Source organism: Pseudopodoces humilis, chromosome 1 (genome assembly GCF_049639895.1).
Source record: "Pseudopodoces humilis isolate 2021_Gansu_Grassland_sample_001 chromosome 1, ASM4963989v1, whole genome shotgun sequence".
Taxonomy (NCBI): Eukaryota; Metazoa; Chordata; class Aves; order Passeriformes; family Paridae; genus Pseudopodoces; species Pseudopodoces humilis.
This window is the reverse complement of record NC_142200.1, coordinates 19513496-19534742: the sequence shown is the minus strand read 5'-3', so window position 1 is coordinate 19534742 and position 21247 is coordinate 19513496. Positions and strand designations below refer to the sequence as shown.

At 34.6% G+C, this 21247-nt stretch overlaps 1 protein-coding gene across 22 annotated transcripts in view; it reads left to right on the top strand.

Annotated features, from left to right (window-relative positions):
• RIMS2 (regulating synaptic membrane exocytosis 2) overlaps positions 1–21247 on the top strand; it is a 446037-nt gene that overhangs the window by 112043 nt on the left and 312747 nt on the right. For all 22 annotated transcript variants that reach the window (XM_088059427.1, XM_088059422.1, XM_088059375.1 and 19 more), the window contains one exon: positions 357–664. In XM_088059427.1, coding sequence (XP_087915553.1) covers positions 357–664 — 308 coding nt within the window. The remainder of the gene's footprint in view (positions 1–356; positions 665–21247) is intronic.

Below are 21247 nucleotides of genomic sequence, written 5' to 3'. Positions count from 1 at the left end.
TTTAATTAATTTTTTCTATCATCCTCAAATTACAGTGCTAATTTTCAAAGCTTACATTTATTACCAATAGAACCTTTTCATTTAGATTGCTACTATCTGTTGCTTTCCCTTGTATTACAAATAATGAAAAAAAAAGATTAAAAGTATTTTTGTTTTTTCCCCAAAACTAGTTAATGCAAGGTTGTACTGGCATATTTTATTGTATTGTCACTAAGATATTGTAATTTTAATAGAATTAAAACTGCAGTTATTCTGCTTTGGAGATGGTAACAGTCAGATGATGTGTGCTTGCTGTAAATGTTGTAGAGACAGTGTTTCCAAGCTAATGGATTTTACATTTAAATATGTCTGAACAGGTAATGTGGGTATGTAACTTGTGCCGAAAACAACAAGAAATCCTCACAAAATCAGGAGCCTGGTTCTATAACAGCGGATCCCACGCACCACAGCAGCCAGACCAAGAAGGAATTCGAGCTCTGAGGAATGAGGAAGCACCTCAAGAGAAGAAAGCAAAACTGCAGGAGCATCCGCAGTACCAAGGACCTTCAGGTGACATATCCACACAAGCTTTGGACAAAAACAGATCTCAAGGGCTCACAAGACAAGAGTCAATTAAGAATGGTTCAACAGTAAAGCATCAAGTAACAAGTGACACATCAGACAGGTAAGAAAGTATTCAATAATTATCCTGGTAAGATCTGATGAATTTATGCTACAAATTTGGTTTTATCTTTTAAAATTTTGTCTTATTTTTATTCTGTAGTCTATAAAGTACATACTGGGAGTTTTGAAGCAGCACTGAGAAGTCTTTTGTTGGTTTCAGATGGTCATAGCCAGTGTGTGTTTTTCATTCCTTCTCACTGAAAAAATGTGGGACATGACAGTCGCAGTGTGACAGAGTTTGTCCATGTGCTTGCAACTTTGTCAAATTACAGTCATTGTGCTGTGCAGAATGTTACCATATTTCTTTTGTGGTCACTAACTTTATAGCAAATTCAAAATAGAACTCAAAAAGGCAGATTAATGGAAGGCAACATCTGTTCAGACTACTGAATTAAAACATCTGGTTGTACTTGCAGTATATAGTATTGAGGACAGTGAAATCTTTGTGTAATGGCCTGAGCCTTTTCATGGTTTCTCAGTTTCTTGCTGTTGGCTACTGTCATTAGTATAAATGTTTTTTCCTTCCGTGGTTTACATCAGTGTTACTTGTATTGTTTCAAACTGTTACTCTATCTGTGCTAATGCAGTAGGAGTTGGTTTAGCCAGAGACTGGAGCGGGAGCTTCCCTCCCTTTTTCTTGATGTGATTATACCAAAAGGTACCAGAAACTCTCAACCTCAGTGACTAGGTTTTATGGGTACAAAAAAAATAAAAATGGTTTCATTCAGTGAATTTAATTTTTTCATAAACGACACTGGTAGAAATCTTTAAATATGGTGGGAAGAGAAAGATGAGAGTGCTGTTGCTCAGGTGTTTCCATGGAGATGATATCCTCATGCGCATGTGAGAGACCTCCAGCTGCCTTGGAATTTGGCAGCCAGAGCAGTATAATCTGGCAGCTTTTTTCTGCTGCCCAGATATGACCTCATTACAGCATTTATTCTGAGAGCTTGAAATAAGTTAGATGTATATAGTATCTTTCACATGTAGTATACTAAAATAGTTGTTTTTTTTCCTCCACTCTTGTATTCCACCATATTTTATTTCCTATTTTTGGTCTTTCATGAGAACAAATTGAATGTAATTAACCTTTTTTTGTTTAACTTATTTCTCTTATTGCTGTTTGTTCTGATTTCGCCTGTTGGGTTCAGTACTTAGTTGTTGTGACTGCTCCTCAGCTACGTGTGTAGTCTCTGAAAAAGACAACTGTCACCCTAGGGAGCAGGACAGACAGACTGACTCTCTTGCCTTTCGTTTTTTCTCCTTAATTTTGCCAGGAAATTGATATAATAGATAATGTGATAATAAAAAAATCCCAAACCCTTGTTAGCAGCAACAATTTAACTCTGAAAGTGTTTTTATATTATATCCATGCAGAAATATGAAGGGAGAGAGTGATATATAAGTAAATATATAATTGAGGTACACAATATGCATTTACCCTAAGTAGAGTTAAATAATAAACATGTACAGTATAGAGTAGTATTTTTCAAGAGGAAGAATGTAGGCTTTGTGCCTGAAATCATAACTATTTTGCTGATTGTGATCACTTCTACTCAATATGTTATTTAAGTTCAGGTAGTTTTTTCTGTCATCAGCCTCTTCATATTTTATTTGGATAATAATACTGATGTTCCCTAATTAACATATACAGGTGTGCTTAGAATATGGTGTATATTATATGCTACTGATGGATAGAGGATCTTCTGAATAATTTTATTCCCTAATGTTCCTCACATAGACCTTTTTTTCTGGACCTAATGAAAAAGATTCCTCCATGATGCCTATTCCAAGTCTTACTGGTCAAATGTGCTTTTAGAGGAGAATATTGACAGCTCTGAGAAAGACTACCCAGAATTCAGTGGTGGGAGAGACTTTAAGTTTGGATCTTTGTGTGCTGTGGTGCCATTGCTATTCTCATCAATAATACCAGGAAGGCTTACAATTTGTGTTGTTTTTGGCTGGGATAGAGTTTATTTTCTTCACAGTGTCTGGTATGGGGCTGTGATTTGTATTTGTGCTTGATTTGGATTGTGCAGGGTTGATGATACAGAGGTGTTTTTGCTATTGCTGAGCAGGGCTTACACAGAGCCAAGGCCTTTTCTGCTTCTTGTGCTGCCACCCTGGTGAGGAAGCTGGGGGTGCAAGGGAGTTTGGGAGGAGACACAACACCTGTGCTCAGCTGGGATAGGTGACCCAAACTGACCAAAGTGATACTCCATTCCATATGACATCATACTCAGTAAATAAAGTGGGGTGAAGAAGGAGGAAGGGGGGGCTATTTTCTGTTCTTAAACTAGGTATGTGCAGAAATTGAGCAACTAACTGTATGTTAGACCATTTGTCCACATGAAGGAATTCCTTGAGAAAAACTTGGCCATTCAAAATGTCCAAAATAATAAGGAAATAGACAAAAAAATATTTAGAAGTGTTTGTTGTTTACCTCACACAATCACGATAATGGAAGTAAGTACAAAGTGAGAACGATACTTTCTGTCTTATTTTTCATCCCAAGGACATTAGTTTTGACACAAAAAATCATTTAAAACAATAACCAGTTGTGAAAAGAAAGGTATTGCTAAGACTTTATACATTTGGATTATGATTTGAATAGAAAGGTAAAATATATTCTTTTTGTCAAAGGTTTTTAGCTTTTTTTTATAGCTTCCATGGGTCTTGCAGCAAGCATTGTTTAGAGGTTCTTTGAATCAAGTATCATATATCTTATCTTGGTCATCTGGTGACACGTTGGTCACAGAGTAAAGGGCAACGTTCACTCCTTTAATCTCAAGATCATCAATGTCCTTTCTGTCTCATTCCTGACTGTGTCTTTTCTGGTTGTGCTTTTTTGTTTTTCCATCCTTGAGTAGCACTTACCATATTTTTTTTTTCCCTTTTTTCTTTATGAGTATTATTCTTCATTAAAATTTTATTGTTTTAGCCATTAGACTAGTATTTTGTTTCCTTGATGTAAGCAACAGTCCCATTTGCAATTGATAGAGCCCAGCCTGTTTAGACAGATATATAGGTACTGATTATAGATCTTTGACTGATCTGTAATTTGGTGCCTGAAGAAGCCTGGGATGATTTTGGATTGCACATTCTCCAAGAACATGTTTCTTGTATTGGATCCATTACCCAAAAAAATAAAATGTAAAAAAAATATTCAGAAGTAAGTTGTACTTACCAAGAGCAGAACAGTTTTTCATTACTTTTTTTCTTTAGTTCATATAATAGGATCAGAGCATGACTTAGACTGCAACCTTAAAATCATCTGGATCCACCCCACCTGCCATGGGCAAGGACACCTTCCACTGGACCACTGCTCAAAGCCCCATCCAGGCTGGCCTTGAACATTTCCAGAGACAGGGCCATCCACAGCTTTTCTGGAAAACCTGTTCCTGTTCCTGACTAGCCTCACAGTAAAGATTTTCTTCCTTATATCTAGCATCAATCTCTTTCAGTTTAAATGCTTTACCACATTATTCACATTATCTGCCTCTACTGCTTTTTATATAGTAAACCTGTGGGTAAGGCAGGGGCAGCAGGCACGTGTGTGATTCACTGAATGACCGTGGTGTATTTGACATTGTTTGAGGGGAGACTAATGTAGTTTGTCCCACATGGAGGTTTTGAGCTAAGCACAGTTGAACTGTAATCGTATGTAGTGGTTTTCACAGACTTAACCTTGTGTTCAGGTTGTGTGAATGCTGATAGAGTGTAACACTAGATTCCCTGAAAATTGCAAAATGATGTTAATTCAAGAAATGTGAAATATTATTTTAAGTAATCCATAGACTCAGAAGGTCTATTCTGAGGTCTGCTGAGCACAGATGGTAGATTTATAGCTGCAGTTCTTTATTTGCAGACTCACATTAATTCTGGATTAGGTAAAGGGTTCTGATTTTGTTTTGTTTTCATCAAGATCTTTCATGTAGTCTATTGTTTCCAAGATCTACACTGCTCATCATACAATATCTCTTTTATTTCTAGCAAGAAAATCTTTTGAACAGACATAATATTTTTTTTTTCAGTCATTCTGCAGCAGGCAATCAGCTTGTGAAATGGTTGACTTCTTCATTCCAAATCCCATGTTTATAATGTCCTATTAAAATGTGTACAATATCTTAAAATCTGGGAAACAAGAAACCTAATGCTGATATGAAGCTTTTTTGTCATTCTCTTTGCCTGAATTGTTAGGTCTTTAAGTGGTATTGCTATACTTAGCTTTTAAAATAATTATTTTCCTTACTCTCAGCAGGATCCATTGTAAAGCCATTTCAGTAATTTTCCACATATGAACTCATTGTTTTAAACTGTAAATATTTTGTTGCATTCCAGTGGTGTTGCTTCACAAACTATTCTGTGCATATACATAGCTCTCTAAAAGTAGTAAACGACACATGCATCTTCCCAAAGCAAGGTTACAATGACACAGCTATTAATATATAGCTGAAATGGTGTTATGTAGTTTAGGTAGATGTGAATTTCTTAGGGTTTAAAAAAAATATTATTACTTTCCCTAATCTGTATTTTATGAATTGAAAATGTTCTTCAAAATTTGAAGATGATGACTTTAATTTTACAATATATATTTTTCATACATTGTATTAGTGGAAGAAAAAAATCCTCAAGGATATTTTTCATGAGATTCAATGAAAAAAAAGGAAGTGAAAATATTGTGAGAATGTTCATTTTCTTGAGTCAATTTATTCCTGCTACATCTATCAGAGGGTAAGCCTTGTCACAGAAAGAGAATTGGTTCTTGGTATAGGAAAAGATCATGATGTGTAAGCTCATGATCTGAAGGAAGACTAATAAATAAAGCTGCCTGAACCCTTTTCAGATTAACTGTAAGGATATGAGATTAAATCATAAAAACCAGAATGAAAACAACAAATTGAGAGAGTGAGCAGCTGCAGAGTTGCACAACAGCGGTATTTATTTTCCAGGCCAGCAGACACAGTAAAGATATATCCTACTCCCCTCTTCCTTGTTTTCTCCTTTCAGAGATACGTATGTATTTGGGGGTTTATTTTCTATCAAGCCTCTTTGGAAAAAAAAAAAAAGGGATTTTTTTGGGTGGTTTCCACACACTGTATAGGAGTCTTGGAGAATGCATTTTATTCTGAGTAAGAAATGCAAACAAGGGGGTACTTGGGTCTGAAGGTGCAGAATTTGTGCATGTATTCTTTATGAAATGTAGACATGTGCTTCCCACATATAAAGGCTTTATTCTATTGTGTTACCAGTGGCAGTAACATTGAAAGTGGTTTCCTGTGTCCCTTTCCTTCCATTCTTGGGAGGAATGCCAGTATGAGCTGGCAGTGTAGGATCTGTCTTTTGAGACTGCAGTTGGGGTGTGAACAGAGAGGAAAAAAGAGACCAAAACAAGAGAGAAGAGGAGGAGAGAGGAAAAAGCAGGCATAAGTGAGACGAGAAACATGAGAGAGCAGCATGAATTTAAAAATGAAAATATGTGTCCATCTGTTTCATGTTTATATCTTTCTAAAAATGATTTTTCTTTAATTGCTGGATCATGAACAACTGACACTGAGAATACCACTGACGGTAGTATATTGCAATTTAAAATCTGACAGTGTAACATTAATGTCAGTCAATTATACTTCTTTTGGAAAAGCTGAAAACTGCCCATTTCTTGAGATTATCACTATTTTTCTTCTGCATCACTTATGACACATCACTGTAGTGCAACCTCTGGTTTTGATTGTTTCTATTTCTGAGCACCTGAGTTGATAAATTTCTAGGCCAGATGTGTTAAAATTCCTTTACTTGGACCCATGGAGACTAAGCATATTTGAAAGCAAAGTATTTTACCTGATTCTCAAGTAAAATAGAGGTAGTTTAACTTTTTAACCTTTTTTTTTAACCTGCTGACATATTTAAAGACAGTGAGAAATATTAAAATAATTGTGTAGAGACAAGTATTTAAATTGTGTTGGTATTGAAGAGTCAGACTGGTAAAGCTGTGTGAAGATTTGTTCATGTTCAGACAACCTAAGGTGTCTCTAAACCTTTCAGAATTCTTTATGTAAGGCATAAAAAAAATGATTTTTTTAAACGTTTTTGACCACCACAGTAACAAAACCCACGCAAATGTTGATAAGCATAATTATATTCTTTCACTTAATGAATAATTTTAATACTCCATACGAGAAATTTTCAGGTTGAGTTTAAAATTGAATCAGTATTTTTTTCCATGCATGACTGCAAAGGCCTCACAGTGACTTTCCCTGGTGCTAGAACAGGATGCAAAGGGCTTTAGAGGTATCCTACAGTATTTTTAACATATTAACTAAAGATTTAAGTTTTACAGGATTTAAACTGCATCTAAATAAGGTTTTATATTCATCGTCCTACTCCCATTCCAGCATTTTTTACCACTTTAATAGTCCTTAGAGCTGTAAAGTAAAATCAATGTCAATCTGAAAACTAGTCTCAGTATGTTTCTTGTGCTTTCATTTCATTGTATGCCTTCTATGATTCTTGAGATAATAGTTTACAAAGAGTTTAACAAATTCGTTTTTTTTCTTCACAGAACTGTTCTTTTAATTTTTTAATTCATCTACATGTAGAATTAAGGGTGTGGATCAGCTTTTCACAGCTGTTCCAGTTTTCAGGTAGAAACTGAATTTAAGCTTATCTGCAGTCTCAGTCTCAAATGACATTAGAAAATAATTTAATAATAACTATGGCCAGAGGAAGCAATAGAAATTTAGGGGAAGAGATCCAGAAAAAGTGCAGTATTTAATTATTGAGAAGAAGTACCTTGGGTCCAAGAAAGTCAGAAATCCTTTAATGCAGAAATTTAATGAAATAATTAGACACTTATGACAAGGATTAAGCTACACTCTCTTATGAAGATGAGTAAGGATTTTGGTATCATTTGTTATGCAAGGTCTCTGTAAGGAGTTCCTGAACAATATTTACATTAACAGTCCAGACTACCTATAGTGGGTACACTTTGTTTCTACCTGTCATTATTGGGTTGCAACGGGTTGTAGCATATTCATTCTGTTCTAACTTCTGGAAAAGAAGTGGAGCTTTTTCACTCCATTACCTTTGCAGAACTGTCTGTTTTCTGAGAAATGAAACTCCTTGTACAGTTCTTTATCTCCTAATATTGGTTTTGTGCATCTCCTGCTCACATGAACAGTTTCAGCTCTGACACAGGGTTCAGGATGTGCAGCCACACTGTGACTTCAGTGGGGTTTTTCTGAGCTGTGCCTTGCTTCCCTTCCTCCCCTTTTATTTTCTCTAACTGATTATGATTTATGAGAAGATACCTTTTATGATTATTTTGAGGTGAGTCTTTATCTAGTTGTATAACCTATATTGAGTAGCACTGGGCCTCTGACCAATGGCAGCTACAATTTTGGATCCTCTTTTTGAGAAAGATAATCTGTTTGTAAAAGAGAGAAAGAGAAGTGGAAAATTCTAGAACTGTGATAGAACTAAAGTACCTCAATAAACAGTATAAAACTGCCATTCCTTCTCAAAAAACCTTCCTTCTCAAACACGAGGGTGTTTTAATTAAGAACATAACAAAATATTTTATTCCAGCTTTAAGGGATAATGTTAACTCAGGTGCAATCATCCTCCACCAGTGAGGATCCATCCTCATACCAGTGAGGTATCTTATGTAGATTTTAGGGAATTTAATTTTCAAAGTTTGCAGTAGAGAGCCTTTTCAAAAATAATTCCATTTCAACACGATGTTTTTATTTTGCTTACTGTTACGGATTATTTTATTCTCAATTAACAGTTGTTAATTGCATGCTGATTATTGAAAGCTATCACTTACTATTTGATTTTTCTCAGTCTTGAGCTCAGGGAAGTCTGGATATTCAGTGCTTATATTTGGTATCTTTGAAGGGGAGTTTGGCCTTCCATTGCAGTGTTACACTTCTGTGTAGCACAGCTATGTCTTTGCCTGTGCTAAAAGACTCTTAATAACTTAAATCTGTAAGCACAGATATCATCTGTACTAGAATATTGAACATTTTTATTAAGCTGCAGTCAGACTGACTGCAGCTAACATTTATGACACTAAATGAGGTTTTGCTTTTAGGCAAAAAAACAGTATCAGAAAAAATTGAGGGTAGCAGCATTTATAAATTATTTTTTATAATTAATGAGGCCAATACCTTTCTGGGTTGGCATATCTTGAAGTGCAGTTTTGTTGGCCTTTCATAAATTTGAATGTTAGAGCATTAGAGCTCACTGTGTGCTCATAATCCTTAGTTGTACTGTCCTCTGTTCTTTGGAGGAAAAGTTCCTTTAAGAAGTATAAATAATATTTTTTTAAAATTTCAGATTTTAAAAGAAATGGTGTGTAAACGTGGATAAGATACATCTGTGGAGGGTAGATGAGGGAAATTTCTAGCATTTGGTAAAGAACTCTGCTAAGTCAAGTTTATTGTTTCTAGCAGATAATTAATTCTGGCATCTTCAGGAAGCAATTAAATGAATGGCTTTTTGTTTTCATATTTTTTACCATAGCTATATAGACTGAAATAAGATAAGTGAGACTGCATGGTTGTTACTGGTGCAAATTCTTTGTATTTTCCTTTGTGTTTCTAGAAGTCACAAATGATAAAGAAATCACTTCTGTAGTGCAATTTAGTTGTCACTTATCTTTTACCTGGTAAGATTAAAAATTTTAGTAACTGTCAATCTATTTTATTAAGTCAGATTTGAGGAAAAAATGTAACAAAAATGAATGTAATAGGACCAGGCTGACCATATTTTCATAATTCAAAGTTACATTATTAAGCAATATGATTTTCTTTCTACCTTGTCTTTATCACAATTATTCTGTTTCTTTTTCTGCCTCTTCTTCAAGACAAATCCTTTCATCTCTTTGCCTACTCTGGAATGTCCTTCTAGAATTATTTAGTTAGTTCATTATTTTATTACCTCATTTATTTTGTGTCTCACTGTCTCTCTTTCACTGGCGTGAGAAACAAAGCCAAACAAACTCTGGTTAGACATTGAAAGTGCTTTAAAAGATATACCCATGATATTTTTTCACCTGAAGACAGACTTTTTTTTCTTCTTTATGCCACTTCTTTTACTTTTCCCTTGATGTTGTTCACTTCTTTTCCTCGCTTTACAAACAATAATTCTGCAACCATTCCTAAGTGTCCTTTCAGTTTTGTGGTGAACTAATTGAATACTTCTCTCCCAATGTCTGAGAAATCTAAATTTTGTGCCTTTCAGAAAAGAAAGAGCTTTCTAAATTCTTTAATAACCAGAATGAAGACAGCCACAGACATTTTAAGGTAATAGTTGCAGCAAAGTAGTGCAGTGCAATGTCATTTCAAGTTAAGTAGGTGACCTGAAGTCAGTTACGCTTAAAGTGGAGTTCTAAAATCCAAGGTAATATCAGTATATGATAAGCAGTGGGTTGTGTATACAAGTGACTTGTTCTGACTTCCTGCACTATGCAGCTCTGTGCCCTGTAATCGTGCCCTGGTGTTTTTAGAAAATGACATCAGCAAGTGCCTGGTTCTGCAGCACTGAGCTTCCTTGAAATGCTATTAGGGACCCCAGAAAGTGTATCATCTTCATAGAAGATCAAGAGGTTAAGTTGCTCCAAAAACAGTTTTCCAAATTTCTGCTCCACTGTTTTGTCAGCTGGTATTATATGCTTGAATTGGCCCCTAGATGTAATTTATCTGCCTAAGCAAGTTTCTATTTTGCAGCTTGTAATAGGAAACCCCATTTTCCTTGTAAAAAGAAAATGGCAAGAGTTCTTATGGTAAGGTTGTGATAGAAAGAAATGCATTTTAGCTGCAAGATGTTACATTTGTAATGACTTTGTGAAAATGCTGGACTTCAAATGAGTTCTCGATGATCACTTAAAAAATGTAAAAAATCCCTAGCAAAGCCAAGGAGATTAAGCAAAAAACATCTGATTTGCTTTATAATGCCAAATAAATTGGTAAGCTTCAGAAGGACATTGCATTCTAAAGTTCCAAATCAGTGCACAAAACTGATTTTTTTTTGAAGAGGTAGATTAATTTTAATTGAATCTTTTTGACTCTGGCATGAGGTGCTGGGCTGACAAAAAATCACCTGCTTCAGTTGCATCTTTATGCTGGAGTTAGAACCGTGAAAAATATTTAAGCTAGAAGAGGAATCACAATTAGTTCAACAATCTCAATCCTTGAATATAGGAAATTTGACAACTCAAAGGTTAGTTCAGTAATTCCACCTACTCACTAGGATGAGATAATTGCATTTTATTCCTAAAATGGACGTGTAGTGATTAATCTTCCTGTACCATTTATTAAGAGGGCTTAGAACAAAAAAAAAAGTATTCTTGAAAGAAAAAAAATTAACTTGCATATGCATTTCTTATAAAACAATGTATGTGTTGGGTGCTTCTTGTGTATCAAGTATATACAATGAGGACTGAAGAACTGACTTTCATTTACAAAATAGATATCAATATTTGGACCAAGAAATTTGATCTGAATAAAGTAAAATTGAAGTAAAGTATAATTTAATTTATACTCAGCAGATTTTTTAATGCAGACATTCTTTCCCAAATTAGAATATACCCTGAGAACCAGAGTAAGAAGGAAAAGAGGAAGATGTGTCACTTAAATAATGGAAAAGAAAGGAATATTTTGTAGATGGGACTCAGAATCTTGAACTTTGGATATTAAGTGCCATACTAATAGTGTCTCAACTTCTCCAAAAAAATTGTTTTGGATGATGATAAACTGCATTGCAGTAATGACTGATGCACTAACATAGAGCTGGATAATTTTCACCTACTTTATTTCTTTCTCCTCCTTTGATTAATTAAGAGAATATATTAGAATGTTTGTGTCCTTTTGGTAGATATTCCCAAATGCTGTCAGTTATTTTTGGTGTTAAGCCTGGTGAAGCTAACCAAACCAGGAGATTTTGCTCAAGACAAAGATTTGAAATTTCACTATGTGACATACGGATATTTCCTTCAGAAGCACTTTTTTCTTTCTGAAAATGAGATTTATTTAGAAATTTATTCTGTGGTATGTCACCAAGTATCATGAAGCCTTACAGTTACAACAATCAATTATGAAATTAACCCTAACTCCCTTCCCAAGTGGCAAATGATGCCTTTATTCCACTAAAATAGAAATCCTGTATTAAATGGAAATCTTTCCAAAGTAAAATATTTACACAGCCTTAATGCTTATAAAATCCAGGCTCCATGACACTGGCAAAGGAAATGAATTCCAGAAGTGTGTGATCATCAGGAAAATATCCTTCTGGTATTCCAATCAGCTGAATATAGGAACAACCCATGAGACCATAAATCTCATAATGACATGAAAGGAAGATAAATTAGTCTCTTTGAACTCATCCCCAGGATATGGAAGATTCAAATTTTTAACCAGTGGACTGAACAGCAAAAATTAATAAACAATCCAGTGCTGAGATGTGCTGTCATAGCTTCTGTTAAACTAAATGAAAAGCCTGATTTTAATATTACTGTCATTTGGACAATGATCTGTCTTTTAGTTTGCACATATATTAGTCTTTGTTTCCATCACAGGTCACCCGGACACATTGACACCCAACACAAGTTTGGACCTTTAAGGACCAAATCAGTCATCTGAAAGTAGAGATGTGGCAATAAATTTCAGGATATTTTCCAAGTGAAAAAAAGTAATTTCTAAAATTAATTAAACTCCCAAATTCATTGTGAATGGTAGCCAATTTCTGCAATGTATAACCACCATGGATTTCAAGATCAATGGAATTGTTATTTTCTTTACATAACAAGGAAATTTACGATCAGCCTGCTCACTAAAAAAGTGCTTGTGTCAAGGATGCTGTAACTGTGCTAACTGTGTCTTTCATGAAGAAAACATTTTCTCTTTATCTGAGTGTATCTATTAGAATAATTTCTGTGTTGGGGCATTTACATGGTTGGTAATCATTGTTGGACTGTTGCAGGATTTATTTTTTGCTGACTGTTTCTTAAATTTCTGTAACTTGGAGTATAAGAGATACAAGTAAAAACTGCCTGTGAGCACTGAAGAAATCAACTTGCTCCTCCAATACCTCATCCTTAAATGGAGAGGAAAGACAGGTATCCACAAACTGGTAGTGAGTGTATTTTCAGGTTCTGTTATTAGTATTTTTCATTATTAATTATGCATAATACTTTTTAAATAATATGTTAAATTATGTTAAATTCCTTTTTTAATTTAAATAATTATGTTAAATTCCTTTTATATTTTGGAATGGTGAAAATCAGTCACTTTTTATGAAAGCGAAGAATAGAAATCTATTTTGTGGAAGATCAAGTTTTCAGTGCACTGCTTCAAAAATCAATCAAATCTCTGTTCTAAGCCAGCAGTTCTTGTCTAGAGAGACACATCTCATTGGTAAACCATCCAGAACTGCAAATGAGGCATAAAGCAGGATTCATGTACAATAATGAGGTGCAAGAAAATATCAATTGATTGTAAGTCAGCTGAAGGTAAAATTGGTTGAAATATACTATTCTAAAGCACACATTCTACAAGGTGCAGCATCTACTGAATGTTGAGCCTTTTGTATCCTTGTGTATTGCACATACTTCTCTACTTCTTCAACCACTGTGTAGAAAATTTGATGTTCCTGTTGGATAAAGGAGCTATTTAGCCAGGGGAATGAAGTCTCACTTAGATCTTTTCTAACTCTGATTCTTCCACCTTAATACTACTCCTTTAATACTTTTAAAAATATTATTTATATATTGCATTCTACATGTATGGACGTGGACAAATGTATATATTCATACTAAAAGGTTAGTATGATGCCTAGCCGTTTCAGTAAGGAAATGTAGAGAAGTAGGGAAGCAGAGAACTTATTATGGTACCATCATTTGACCCAGAATTTCCAGAAATTTATTTTGTGGAGATGTATTTCTCCTGTAGGAAGCTGACCAGCCCCGCAGAAATGAAAAAAAATTAGTAGCATTTATTAATTATTTTGGTACAAAATGGAATCATGCTCTTGCAGGTTGAAGAATTGATTTTTACATTTATTAGACAAATAGGTTGGTTTTCTTGTTTACCAAATGCAATTGCTGCCTCAGTAGCTCTTTATATAAATTATATCTTACATCAGGACAGTGGTTTAAAAACCCCATATCCCAGGATTTGAAGGCTTCTTTTTTTATATCTGACATCTGCCATCAATAGGAGTTTTGCTAGAAGCTGTGAATATCTCTAAAGTACCTGTGTTATATGAGGGGAAAATGCACAAGTTGGAAAAAGGGAGAGAATGCACACACCTGGATTTTATTCAGATATGGTGTCAGAACACATCTAAGGCAGGAACTGGAAAGTGTTCTCAGATCTAGCAGTAGAAATGCAACCACAGATTTATACTCCTACCTCCTAAATAAAATAATTAGACAAGCATAAGAACTCTTCATTAATTCTATTTCTGGGTGCTCATTCAATTTTGGTTCAAAAGATTTTTTTCCCCCTACATGTTCCTCTTTCTTTCTATTAATTATAGAGGAAGAAAAAGGTGGCTAGCTTTCCAAACTGCACTGCTTAGTCATCTACGTTTAGGTGGGATGAATCTGGGTGTCTTTGTATTTAAGGTCAAACAAGCTAAATTCAACCTCTAAATTTGCCTAAAATCAGTAACATCTTCATTTTTAGGCATAGACTTTCCTAAGCAAGGAACATTTAGAAATTCCCAGAACTGTCAAGTGAGGTAGAACAAAGCACTGGAATTTTATTACAGACCAAGCATGTTGTATATATTGTGTAATATTCAGAAAGAAAAAGATAAGAGAAATAATTTAAATTATACATTTTATGTAATTATTTACAGCTATTCTATGCCTTGTCATATTTAAATAAAATTTCCCGTATTTCCATTCAGCTAATGTATTAAAAAGAATTCCGCAGAGAGGTTTGAGAATCCATTATCTATGCTGAGCTAAGGAAATTAAACCACAAGTCAAAGTTAAAGATATCTTAAAAATAATTATACTGAGAGGTACACCCAGTTGTGAGGCATACTTATTCATTTCAAGAATTAGTACTGTTGTGGTATAGTCTATCATAATAAATAACAAAAGGTTTGCAAATGATAATTTTCCTATTTTCTTTGTCTAATTTGTTTAGTTTTTCCCCCTGTCTTACTCATCCTCAAATGCGCAGTTTGTGTGTGGTCAGTGCCAGTTTTCGTATGTGTCAATACCAGCCCTAACAGTAGGATTTCCCAAGTGAACATATGGCAGATTTCCTAGTATCTGTGTAAGGAACAAAGTTGGACCCACCATTGTGTTATCTGAGTTTTAAAAAATGTAAAATTATTTAATCAGTAAATGTATTTATTGTAAATCACCTGACATTTAACTTTCACAAGTCTTTATTTTTTCATTTCATAGATTTAGAATTTCATTAAAAAGAAACTGATAAATAAATATAAAATCTCAGCTTCCAAGTATCTTATTTGTAGAACATATTCTCTCCTAAGTAGTAAGTATGCAGGCCAAATATAATGTTTAACTTGCTTGCCACTTTTTAGGAAGTTTTAAAGCCATCCTGACCAGGGGATTACGATAATTTCTTTCATTTACTTAGACCATGATCAGAGGCATGGGAATTAGTTACTTTGTGTCCTCCCAGAACTCAGCACATCTAATTAAGGACAGTTGGGACTTTTCTACTTAGGAAGTCCAAAGCTGATCTGGAATTTCCCATCAAAACTTGGCTTTTTGGGCTGATGTACTTTGTACTCCTTGGCTTCCTTGAGAATCTATAGATGTCAAGGTTAGTTTTGTCTTTTATTAAAAAGTAGGCAGTTGCTTACCTTTGTTCCCTGTGTGTTGAAGACATAAGTACTGAGAATTTTTGGAGATGGAATATCCAGATACCTGTGAAGGTGCTAAAGGTAAACTGACAGCTTATTTTATCCTCAGTGTGAATAGGTTAATGAGAGCATCCTCTTTACCATTTTGAGTATTGTGGTACTTGCTGGGTGAGTTCGTGACTGAGGAACAGTGCACAGACTGCTTCCACTGGCACTAGAGCGGTTCCAGTATTTGGAAACGTGCTAGAGGCATAGTGTTGAACTGCGCTTTTGGGCCTTAATCCAAAGACTGTTGGCATGCAGTGTTATTCCTGATTTCACTGGAATTAGGCTGCTTAAACACTTGATGCTACAAGGGATGTATTTCAACACACTTTGGAACAGCAAAGTTCTAGTATCCTACATAGCAAATAAGACAAGGGCTTGGGATCCACACCTCTTGTGTGGACCACTGATGGTACTCTTAACTGCAACCTTAATCACATCACTTAAGCTTCATATCCTAAAGCATTTAATAGACATTATGCTTACAAGGCTTGTGAACTGTTTTTTGAAGCTTATTCTAGGGAAAAATTATTATTTAATTGTTTGGTATTACTGCTGGTGGAACAGGAGATAAACTTTGTGGGTTTATCTCACATAATAAACTGTAAGTCCTTTGTGCATGGGATGCCACTCACAGCAAGTCTGATGGAAAATGAAGAAGAAGGAGTTAAATACACCTTGGAGACAGTTCCATGAGCTCCAGAACCAGTACAGCCTATGATGGTGTCTCATGTTTTTCTATCCTAATTATTCTGTGATGTGTTGGAGGTTCACAGTAACTTGAGCATCTTTTCATGTCACTTTTGATAATTTTGTCAAAGTTTGGATGGCAGTGTTGTGGCTATTTGCTGACCATACTCTTGACTGTCTTTCTGCTATGATAGTCAATGAATAATAGCTCTCAGTTTTACCTACCCTTCCTCTATGCACACTGACTTGGGTCTTTCTGCTCCTGTGATGATATAAATTTTTGCAGAGATTGCTGGAATTTAACCATATAAATACTTAGGCCCTATGAAATTACCCAGTCTCCTCAAGCATATTAGTCATGATGGTAGATGGTAATATGGAGGAAAAAAGAGAAAAACAGACTGTCCAGATTTCTAAGTCTCATCTATTGGCCTAAACAGTGTAACTTATACTAAGGGAGAATATAGATTAATTTAAATGGATACATGGGAGAAATATGGGGAAGGACACTGAAAAGAATTAAATAAATGGAATGGAATGCCTCAGAAAAGAAACAAAGAAATGTGAAGATACTGAGAACAAAACACAAGGAAAAAACCCCAATATTTTATGGTGTAAGATGGTGTAAGAGGATGAATTTCCTTTCTTTTACATTACTGTACTTTGGTAGTGGATATTTTCTGTAACGAGGTTTGGTCTCTTAGCTGGAATTTCAGTATCTTCCATTGTAGGTCTGTGACCTGACTACTAAGGATTAAAATCAGTATCACTTTTCCATTCTTGATTAATGTTTAACTCAGTGAATTAAATAGTTCTTTCAATATTTAATTATTTTACGGGGGAGAGAACAGTGTCAACAGCAAAGACAAATTCCCTTAGGAATAACCAGGGGGATGTTGATAAGAACTTTGTGGGCATATTTTAGGAATCCAGTAGAGAAACCAGGTGGGACTCAGTTTTCCATGCCTCCTAACAGTGTTCTAACTGCCCAACTACCTGTAATAAGAAGAATGGTGCACTTTGAATGACTGCTCAGGCGCCAGCAGAACGAGAAGATTCATTTTTACAATTCTTGGACAGAGACTGATGTTTCCCTGTTACCTGGATTTAGGTACTTTTATCCTTTTGGGTTTGAGGCTTTATCAGTATCCCTTTCTTTATAATTTCCTATAGTATGTATTCAGAATACTGGCTTCTATGACTTCTGTTATGTGTTTAAATTTGCAGTTGTAGATTTTGCATTAGTTGCTAAACTTCTCTTGTGAAACAGATCTTTTGATCATTGATGTGATGAAATACAAATGGGTGTGTGCTTTATCCCAAAAGATAGTCTGCTTGCATTTCACTTGCAGTAGTGAAGTAAAATGCCCATCCTTGACTGGAATTTCCAACAGTCCTTAAAATCGTGTCCCACCTTGGAGCATCAGTTTGCTGACCCAAAAGGAGTTGTCTTATAAACAGTAATAATACACCACTATCTAATGTCCTGGGCCACCCTTGTTAACTTGCCTGTTTGAAAAGAATTTGTTCAGAAGTTTTTTCTTTTCATAATGAAAGTCAGTAAAAAATTTTTAATCATGAGTATTTAATTAAATGCTTTGATAAGGGCATGTTGGAGATCGATGGTGGTGTAATACAGGTATTTATGTGCTAATAATTAAAAAACATGATGTAGTATTTAGATGAAAAAAACAGTAGACATTAGACTTTCTGTACATCTAAAAAATCCCACTTTTATCCCCAAACTCCAAGTGATTCAGCTCTACAATTTTCTTCTGTGTTTCCATCAAACTATACTTAGATACTATCCAGTAGATTAGAATGGAATTGAATCCAGAATTGTTCTTGATAGTATCTTCTATCACAGAAAAATCTTTGTCTTATAAACTGTAATGTACAGCTTTAATAAGTTTGTATGACCGTACCTTGTTTAAACTACAACATCCTGTGAAATCTTTTCTATATGCCTATAATAAGAAGTGATGCATGTAAGTAATGCTTGAGAGAACGTATTTATACATATTGTCAGCTTTTTTGTATAATTGATTTCTGAAATCTAGAATCAATTCAAGAATATTTAATCTTAAGTTTGAAATAGAAATATTTTATATACATTTGAAAATCCTCATATTTGGGAGCTTTCTTGATAACTTTTCTTCTTAAAAGCTTGTATCTGGTTGACTTTTATTAAGATTCATTTTGGCTGCAGAGAGAGGTATCTGTATGGATCTCAGCGTAGCTTGTCTTAATGGATCCAATGATGCTTTCTCAGGCTTGTCTTTTCATTTTGATATAGGCTGTCAACCATGTCAGGTAGTTGTTCAGACTATCTAGTAGTCATTTTGCTCTTTCTCTGCAATATCTTTAAAGTACTTGGTCTTCATTTCCATTAAATCCTCGATAAAATTGGTGGAAATTAAATGTATAATTATTAAGCCATAAATAGCAAGAGCATGTACATATATATTTTTGCAAGTATAAATACACCAAATACCATAATAAAGATCACTGTAAAAATTATTTTAATGAGGCCCTTAAAGAATAGGAAATGCTTGAAACAGAAATGCTTGGGCAGTGTTTGGCTTACCTGGTGCTTATTAAGTCCGCAATTAGGGGTGTTCCAAAAAAAAAAAAGAGCAGCCTGTGCATATAGGACATCTCTTTCTTCTAATATTGGTATTGGAGAGTGTAGAGAGCTCTAAATAACAGAAAAGGAGATCTCGAGTTAAATATCAAGTAGGTAGAAAACTAATCACTGTCACATGGTTATGTGAAGCTTTTAATTTGGGAATGCTGAGGGCATAATTTCCTGAACCTTAGAAATTACACTGAATCACTGCCCTTCCCAACAGGAATTTTTTAGTATAAGAAACAGTGACACATTTGAAGATCCATAACAGCACTGAAATAAGGTAAATAGTACCTGTACCATTTTGTTCTCAAACAATACCACTGTACAGAAAATAAATTTTATGTGTGGTTCTACTGAGTTCTTTTGATTGTCAGTTTCATTCTGATTCTCAAAGGATGAGTACTTCAGTGGGCAGAGCCTACTCTCCTTATGCTCCTTCATTCCATTCCCTTCAGCCCCTTCTTGTTAGGTCTCCTTACTTCCTTGATTCTTCTCAGATAAATGATGAAATTTTGGAAAAAGTGGAAGTACCTAAAAAGATATGTTAGTAGGAAGTCCACATTATAGGGTCAACACACTACTCCAGGCCACATAGTAAATATAGGAAACAATTGTTTATTGGCTAAAGGGTCTCTTGGAGTGGGTTAGAAGGGTCAGAAAAGAAAGGAAATTCTGTTTTATTCTGTTCCATTCATTTTTTGAAAAGAAAAATGGTATTTTAAATTAACAGTACATTCAATTTTGATGAAAATTCCAGATGTATGAAAAAATATGTATTTGCACAAATCTCATTTAATTATAGTTGAATTTTCTGCTAGCAGCAACTGTGAAATTTGCCTTTAAAAATATTCTTTTACTTCCCTATGAAACATTTGACATGCATGAGTGTCTGCAGAGTACTCTTTATTCTTTACTCCAAAATAAAATTAAAAAATTAAAAGTTTTAAATATGTGTCTTTTGTCAGTAGTTTTAGGACAATCTTAAAAAAAATAAGAAAGAGAAGGAAGAGTGTCTAACTTCCATTTTAAACATCTGAGAATGAAGACATAGAAAGATTAATGCCAAATGTTCAGAACTTGATTGCAACTACAGGAACATTTTGACTGTGATGCCCATTTATAAGGCACACAACAAAAGGGTAATGTATTAAAATATATGATAAAATACTGGTTTTGTACCTACTCCATGGCCAACATTGCCTCTGAACTGTTCAGTGGTACATATTACACTGATTGGAATAACTTGAACTTCTGTGACTGGACAGTCCTGTTTCTTGGAGCAGTTGAGAAAATTTGGGGTTGTTTGATGGAATGAATGTAAAGGCAAATTTTCTTGCATTCCAAACATGAATTGTCTGTAATATAGGTAAGGTGGTTACCAAGTATTACTTTTTCATTTTATTATAGCAAGATAGCCACTAATATCCATCAGTACCTACTTCAGGTCTCAAAAGTTGCCAGCTTTGACAGACATAGAACCTATTACTTTTATTGCAAACTGTAATACATTGCTGAAATACAAATGCTTCCATAGTGCACAGTATGATATGGACAGAAAAACAGGTATTAAAAACTATTTTGGGTAGTACCTTTTAGGGTTTCACATGAGTTTTGTGAACAGATTTATTAACAGATATTTTAACAATTTAAAAAAAAATATTTAACATGGGTGGTAGTGGGGAGTTGCATATATATATATTTTTTTTTTTTTTTTTTTCAGGGGTCAGGAGATGAATTTGTTCCCATTTCTTTTTTCTTTTAAAATCTGTGTTATAGCTGCCATCCTTCTGGCCAGAGAAGCTTGGATGGCTTCTTCCTTCTGAGCACATCAACACACTTGAATTAGCTGGAAAGATGCTTATTCCCATATCATCTGAGATTCAAATTGCTTTCAGTGGATGAGCTTTAGTAATGGACCTCATTTTATGTTGGTTTATTTGGAGATTTTGTAATTAGTGCTAAGATGTTAAAAGCTGTGGATAGAAAATGAGTTATTACAAAGAAAATATTTTTAATTGTTATTTTTTAATTTGACAGTGATAAAATATTTTCTGTACTGTTATGTAATGTCATCCTCTGGCACAAGCATTGAAAGAAATGATAAAATGTTTTTTAGTCAGGGATACTTATTTTCGGTACATTTCATGGTATTCACAGTGCATACTGTGTTGCTAAATCTCACTCTGTTCTGTTAGATGAGTGATTCTGCTTCTTTCTCTTTGATATCCGATACTTACGTGTACCAGTACACAGGCTCCTAAAATAGTGGGTTTTCCTGGAAGTAGAGAACCCTAAGAAGTGATTGATTTTTTCCTCAGTTCTATCATGGCTGATTCAGTGCAATAAACTTTTAAAAGACACTGAAGACGT